A 7,513-nucleotide genomic window follows, 5' to 3' on the forward strand; every position below is an offset into this window, starting at 1 on the left:
ATGTAAAGCGTTCTTCGTTTGTGGAAAGAGAGTCGGACCGAAATGCAGCGTAGTGGTTACTCATGTCTTTAATGAAAGGAAAAAAGCGATACATGAAATAACTATACAAATACGAAAACAACAAACGGAACGTGAAACCTATTACAGCCTATCTGGTGAAACTACACAGAGACAGGAACAATCACCCACAAAATACACAGCGAAACCAGGCTACCTAAATACGGTTCCCAATCAGAGACAACGAGAATCACCTGACTCTGATTGAGAACCGCCTCAGGCAGCCAAGCCCATACAACACCCCTACTCAGCCGCAATCCCAATAATACAAAACCCCAATACGAAATAGAACAACATAAACTCATGTCACACCCTGGCCTGACAAAAAATATAACAAAAACACAAAATACAATGACCAAGGCGTGACAGAACCCACCCCCCTAAGGTGCGGACTCCCGGACGCACCTCAAAACCACAGGGAGGGTCCGGGTGGGCGTCTGTCCATGGTGGCGGTTCCGGCTCGGGACGTGGACCCCACTCCATTAATGTCCTAGTTCCTCCCCTTCGCGTCCTGGGATAATCCACCCTCGCCGCCGACCATGGCCTAATAGTCCTCACCCAGAACCCCACAGAACTGAGGGGCATCTCGTGACTGAGGGGCATCTCGTGACTGAGGGGCATCTCGTGACTGAGGGGCATCTCGTGACTGAGGGGCATCTCGTGACTGAGGGGCATCTCGTGACTGAGGGGCAGCTCGGGGCTGAGGGGCAGCCCAGTACTGAGAGGAAGCTCAGGCAGGTAGTAGGCTCCGGTAGATCCTGGCTGGCTGGCGGATCTGGAAGATTCTGGTTGACTAGCAGATCTGGAAGAGACTGGTTGACTGGCAGATCTGGAAGAGACTGGTTGACTGGCAGATCTGGAAGAGACTGGTTGACTGGCAGATCTGGAAGAGACTGGTTGACTGGCAGATCTGGAAGAGACTGGTTGACTGGCAGATCTGGAAGAGACTGGTTGACTGGCAGATCTGGAAGAGACTGGTTGACTGGCAGATCTGGAAGAGACTGGTTGACTGGCAGATCTGGAAGAGACTGGTTGACTGGCAGATCTGGAAGATCCTGGCTGACTGGCGGATCCTGGCTGACTGGCGGATCCTGGCTGACTGGCGGATCCTGGCTGACTGGCGGATCCTGGCTGACTGGCGGATCCTGGCTGACTGGCGGATCCTGGCCGACTGGCGGATCCTGGCCGACTGGCGGATCCTGGCTGACTGGCGGATCCTGGCCGACTGGCTCTTCTGGCGGATCCTGGCAGACTGGTGAATACAGGCTGACTGGTGGATCTAACTGATCCTGACAGACTGGCGGCGCTGGGCAGACTGGCGGCGCTGGGCAGACTGGCGGCGCTGGGCAGACTGGCGGCGCTGGGTAGACTGGCGACGCTGGGCAGACTGGCGGCACTGGCGGCGCTGGGCAGGCGGGAGACTCCGGCAGCGCAGTACAGGAGAAAGGCTCTGGCTGCGCTAAACAGGCGGGAGACTCCAGCAGCGCAGGAGAGGAGAAAAGCGCTGGCTGCGCTGAACAGGCGAGGCGCACTGAAGGCCTGGTGCGTGGTGCTGGAACTGGTGCTACAGGATTGAGGACACGTACAGGAAGCCTGGTGCGGGGAGCTGCTACCGGAGGACTGGTGTGTGGAGGTGGCTCTGGATAGACCGGACCGTGCAGGCGCACTGGAGCTCTTGAGCACCGAGCCTGCCCAAGCTTACCTGGCTCGATGCCCACTCTAGCCCGGCCAATAGGAAGGGCTGGTATGTGCCGCACCCGGGCTATGCACCCACACTGGAATCACCGTGCGCTCCATAGCATAACACGGTGCCTGCCCGGTCTCTCTAGCCCAATGGTGAGCACAGAGAGTTTGCGCAGGTCTCCTACCTGGCATAGCCATACTCCCTTTTAGCCCCCCCCCCCAATAATGTTTTGGGGCTGCTTTTCGGGCTTCCAACCACGTCGCCGTGCTGCTTCCTCATACCAGCGCCTCTCCGCTTTAGCCGCCTCTATTTCTTCCTTGGGACGGCGATATTCTCCAGGCTGAGCCCAGGGTCCTTTCCCGTCTAATTCCTCCTCCCATGTCCAATTCTCCAAGTGGTGTAGCCTCTCCCACTGCAACTGCTCTTCACGATTAACAGGGAGAGTTTGCTCAGGTCTGAACCCTGACTCAGCCACTCACTCTCTGCGCCCTCCCCCAATAAATATTTGGGGGTTACTTTCGGTTTTCACTCTGCGCCGACGTGTCTTTCTTTTTGACTCCATTCGCCTATAGCCCTCTTCGCACTGCTCCAGCGAATCCCAGGCGGGCACCTGCACTCTCTCTGGGTCGGCCGCCCACCTGTCGATTTCTTCCCACGTCGTATACTCCATGCCTCTGCTATCCATAATGTCCTCCCTTCGCTGTTCAAGCTGTCGCTGCCTGTTTACACGCTGCTCGGTCCGAGTGTGGTGGGTGATTCTGTAATGGCGTTCTTCGTTTGTGGAAAGAGAGTCGGACCGAAATGCAGCGTAGTGGTTACTCATGTCTTTAATGAAAGGAAAAAAGCGATACATGAAATAACTATACAAATACGAAAACAACAAACAGAACGTGAAACCTATTACAGCCTATCTGGTGAAACGACACAGAGACAGGAACAATCACCCACAAAATACACAGCGAAACCAGGCTACCTAAAGACGGTTCCCAATCAGAGACAACGAGAATCACCTGACTCTGATTGAGAACCGCCTCAGGCAGCCAAGCCCATACAACACCCGTACTCAGCCGCAATCCCAATAATACAAAAACCCCAATACGAAATACAACAACATAAACCCATGTCACACCCTGGCCTGACCAAAAATATAACGAAAACACAAAATACAATGACCAAGGCGTGACAGATAAGCAGTATATTACATTTAAGAACATATGTATTCTGTACAATAATTTAGTGTATAATATATATCAGATTATACAATAATCTAATGAAATAAGCATATATACTGCATGTATGTTTGTATCAATATTTGACATAGATGCTGCAGTTATTAAAGAAAGGGTGAAATCAGCCCCTGCAAAGAAAGGTAAAAATATTTTCAAATCTGTGGTTAATATGTAATTTGATAGTGCTTGATCGAGGCTGAAAGTCACTATTTTACTGAGAAGCTGAATTTAGCAGTGAGAAGACCAAACCAGCTCTTGCAAAGAAATAAAGAAATGGCTCAATTATTTAGATTAATTTTGTGTCTTCTCCAATGATTGTTTTAGAAGCTGACATTCACAAAGAAAACGCCAAAGCAGCTTCATCAAAGAAAGGTATGGATAACTTTTTCTTTAGACTTGAAACAAAAAACGCTAGTCTTACTACTAAATAGATGTCTTCCACAGAGTGTGCTTCATTTCTCTCTCAACCAAATACTCAGTATGGGTTTGAATCAATTGCAGTTCGAACCTTTGCTGTATATGTTATCATTCTTGTTTGATTAGTGTCCAAGGAAACTAAGGAACAAGCCATACCAGAGCCTTCAAAAGAAGGTACAGATAGGATATTTTTTCTGGCTTCAAAATGTACAATGGCGTAATTATTGAGATTCATGTTGTGTCTTGTCCAATGCTTGTATTAGACAGTGAAGGTCCCAAAGAACAGACCAAAGCAGCTTCATCAAAGAAAGGTGCAAAGTATTCTTTGTGTACCACAGAACCCATTTTTGCATTACTGAGCCAAGCCAGCCTACAGTATACTGGGCTGGCCTAGATACTCATCAACCATAGCTGCTGGAATTGTGCTGGAAAGGACAATGTGAAAATAAAATATCTCAATGAGCAAAGTTCAGTTTGGCTTGGCCTGATAGTCTGAATCAGGTAAGACTGTTTTGTATGATAGAAGGTATACTTCATGAAATGTGTTGTTCTGATTTAGATGCTGAAGCAAAAGAAAAGGCCAAATTAACTCCAGAAAAGAAAGGTATGAAATGATTTTTTAATTGGTAATTTTCCACTTATTCAAATAATAAGTAGGCAGCCTGTGTCCATTTTATGCTATTTATAAAACATTCAATAAGTTATTATTGTAAGGACTGTTGTACGTGAACTTAGAAGCTGAAGTTTCCAAAGAAAAAGCCAAAGTAACTCCTTCAAATGAAGGTAACAGAATGTATTGATTTTTATCACTACCAATATAATATTTTTTTTATACATTTATTTCACCAGGCAATTCAGTTAAGAACAAATTCTTATTATCAATGACGGCCTAGGAACAGTGGGTTAACTGCCTGTTCAGGGGCAGAACGACAGATTTGCACCTTGTCAGCTCGGGGGTTTTGAACTTGCAATCTTCCGGTTACTAGTCCAACACTCTAACCACTAGGCTACCCTGCCGCCCAGTACATAATCTCGGAGAAAAAAATGTATCCTTCTATATTCATAGAGAAACACAATTATGTTGCTTTTGATTCAGATGCTGCAGTTATTAAAGAAAAGGTCAAATCAGCCCCTGCAAAGAAAGGTAAGAATGTGGTTAGTATGTAATTAGGAATTTGTTATAACATTTGTTTGCGTTGTATTCATTTAAATTCACAGCATATTTTTTGTTACTTTCATTGTTTCTAGATGTTTATAATCTCTTCCAAATTTGACAAATCTAAATTCAGAGTTAGCAATTGAAAATGCACTCACTACTGTAAATAGTTCTGGATAAGAGTGTCTGTTAAATGACAACAATTGTAAATGTAAAATAAATATTGAGGTGAACAGACAGCCATAACAAATTATTTAATTTAAATGTAAATATGTATTTTCTCTTTGCACACAAATGTTATTTTGCAATAATGTGTATTGTTTGATAAGCAGTATATTACATTTAAGAACATGTGTATTCTGTACAATAATTTAGTGTATAATATATATCAGATTATACAATAATCCAATGAAATAAGCATATATACTGCATCTATGTTTGTATCAATATTTGACATAGATGCTGCAGTTATTAAAGAAAAGGTGAAATCAGCCCCTGCAAAGAAAGGTAAAAATATTTTCAAATATGTGGTTAATATGTAATTTGATAGTGCTTGATAAAGGCTGAAAGTCACTATTTTACTGAAGCTGAATTTAGCAGTGAGAAGACCAAACCAGCTCTTGCAAAGAAATAAAGAAATGGCTCAATTCTTTAGATTAATTTTGTGTCTTCTCCAATGATTGTTTTAGAAGCTGACATTCACAAAGAAAACGCCAAAGCAGCTTCATCAAAGAAAGGTATGGTTAACTTTTTTCTTTAGACTTGAAACAAAAAACGCTAGTCTTACTCTAAATATATGTCTTCCACAGAGTGTGCTTCATTTCTCTCTCAACCAAATACTCAGTATGGGTTTGAATCAATTGCAGTTTGAACCTTTGCTGTATATGTTATCATTCTTGTTTGATTAGAGTCCAAGGAAACTAAGGAACAAGCCAAACCAGAGCCTTCAAAAGAAGGTACAGATAGGATATTTTTTTCTGGCTTGAAAATGTATAATGGCGTAATTATTGAGATTCATGTTGTGTCTTGTCCAATGCTTGTATTAGACAGTGAAAGTCCCAAAGAACAGACCAAAGCAGCGTCATCAAAGAAAGGTACAAAGTATTCTTTGTGTACCACAGAACCCATTTTCGCATTACTGAGCCAAGCCAGCCTACAGTATACTGGGCTGGCCTAGATACTCATCAACCATAGCTGCTGGAATTGTGCTGGAAAGGACAATGTGAAAAGAAAATATCTCAATGAGCAAAGTTCAGTTTGGCTTGGCCTGATAGTCTGAATCAGGTAAGACTTTTGTATGATAGAAGGTATACTTCATGAAATGTGTTTTTCTGAATTAGATGCTGAAGCAAAAGAAAAGGAGAAATTAACTCCAGAAAAGAAAGGTATGAAATGATTTTTGAATTGTTCTTTTTCTGTTTATTCAAATAATAAGTAAGCAGCCTATGTATCCATTTCATGCTATTTACAAAACATTCAATAAGTTATTATTGTAAGGACTGTTGTACGTGAACTTTGAAGCTGAAGTTTCCAAAGAAAAGCCAAAGTAACTCCTTCAAATGAAGGTAACAGAATGTATTGATTTTTATCACTACCAATATAATATTTTTTTATACATTTATTTCACCAGGCAATTCAGTTAAGAACAAATTCTTATTATCAATGACGGCCTAGGAACAGTGGGTTAACTGCCTGTTCAGGGGCAGAGCGACAGATTTGCACCTTGTCAGCTCGGGGTTTTGAACTTGCAATCTTCCGGTTACTAGTCCAACGCTCTAAACACTAGGCAACTCTGCCGCCCAGTACATAATCTCGGAGAAAAAATGTATCCTTCTATATTCATAAGTGATGCTGACGTACGTGTTTTAGTGATAACTGAATTTAAGTGAGAATTTAGAGTGTGCTTCATTTCTCTCTCAACCAAATACTCAGTATGGGTTTGAATCAATTGCAGTTTGAACCTTTGCTGTATATGTTATCATTCTTGTTTGATTAGAGTCCAAGGAAACTAAGGAACAAGCCAAACCAGAGCCTTCAAAGAAGGTACTGATAGGATTATTTTTTCTGGCTTGAAAATGTATAATGGCGTAATTATTGAGATTCATGTTGTGTCTTGTCCAATGCTTGTATTAGACAGTGAATTCCCAAAGAACAGACCAAAGCAGCTTACATCAAGAAAGGTGCAAAGTATTCTTTGTGTACCACAGAACCCATTTTTGCATTACTGAGCCAAGCCAGCCTACGAGTATACTGGGCTGGCCTAGATACTCATCAACCATAGCTGCTGGAATTGTGCTGGAAAGGACAATGTGAAAGAAAATATCTCAATGAGCAAAGTTCAGTTTGGCTTGGCCTGATAGTCTGAATCAGGTAAGACTTTTGTATGATATAAGGTATACTTCATGAAATGTGTTTTCTGATTTAGATGCTGAAGCAAAAGAAAAGGAGAAATTAACTCCAGAAAAGAAAGGTATGAAATGATTTTTGAATTGTTCTTTTTCTGTTTATTCAAATAATAAGTAAGCAGCCTATGTATCCATTTCATGCTATTTACAAAACATTCAATAAGTTATTATTGTAAGGACTGTAGTATGTGTAACTTAGAAGCTGAAGTTTCCAAAGAAAAAGCCAAAGTAACTCCTTCAAATGAAGGTAACAGAATGTATTGATTTTTATCACTACCAATATAATATTTTTTTATACATTTATTTCACCAGGCAATTCAGTTAGAACAAATTCTTATTATCAATGACGGCCTAGGAACAGTGGGTTAACTGCCTGTTCAGGGGCAGAGCGACAGATTTGCACCTTGTCAGCTCGGGGTTTGAACTTGCAATCTTCCGGTTACTGAGTCCAACGCTCTAACCACTAGGCTACCCTGCCGCCCAGTACATCATCTCGGAGAAAAAATGTATCCTTCTATATTCATAGAGAAACACAATTATGTTGCTTTTGATTCAGATGCTGCAG

The 7,513-nt window shown here is 42.6% G+C and overlaps 1 protein-coding gene across 10 annotated transcripts; it reads left to right on the top strand.

The window, feature by feature from the left end:
• Positions 1–2,485: 2,485 nt before the first annotated feature.
• LOC127920341 (neurofilament heavy polypeptide-like) lies at positions 2,486–7,090 on the top strand. 10 transcript variants are annotated; one of them, XM_052504345.1, is made up of 10 exons: positions 3,023–3,110; positions 3,295–3,342; positions 3,514–3,561; positions 3,947–3,991; positions 4,484–4,531; positions 5,003–5,050; positions 5,233–5,280; positions 5,452–5,499; positions 5,590–5,637; positions 6,969–7,086. In XM_052504345.1, the coding sequence occupies exons 1-10, from the start codon at positions 3,038–3,040 to the stop codon at positions 7,022–7,024; spliced, it is 510 nt and encodes a 169-aa protein (XP_052360305.1). In that variant the 5' UTR covers positions 3,023–3,037; the 3' UTR covers positions 7,025–7,086. The 10 variants fall into 10 exon arrangements, with proteins under 10 accessions (XP_052360313.1, XP_052360305.1, XP_052360304.1 ...); XM_052504344.1 differs by lacking the exon at positions 6,969–7,086 and adding an exon at positions 5,884–6,090; XM_052504349.1 differs by lacking the exon at positions 5,590–5,637 and having other exon boundaries at positions 6,969–7,090.
• The last annotated feature ends 423 nt before the right edge of the window (positions 7,091–7,513 follow it).

This window comes from Oncorhynchus keta, unplaced genomic scaffold, assembly GCF_023373465.1.
Source record: "Oncorhynchus keta strain PuntledgeMale-10-30-2019 unplaced genomic scaffold, Oket_V2 Un_contig_19064_pilon_pilon, whole genome shotgun sequence".
NCBI lineage: Eukaryota > Metazoa > Chordata > Actinopteri > Salmoniformes > Salmonidae > Oncorhynchus > Oncorhynchus keta.

Bases quoted from the DNA above. Each gene is read 5' to 3' on its own strand.
- LOC127920341 (XM_052504345.1), top strand. From the start codon at position 3,038: ATGTTTGTATCAATATTTGACATAGATGCTGCAGTTATTAAAGAAAGG. The intron at 4,532-5,002 runs GTAAGAATGTGG...TATTTGACATAG, and splicing joins ATCAGCCCCTGCAAAGAAAG to ATGCTGCAGTTATTAAAGAA. The intron at 5,051-5,232 runs GTAAAAATATTT...TGATTGTTTTAG, and splicing joins ATCAGCCCCTGCAAAGAAAG to AAGCTGACATTCACAAAGAA.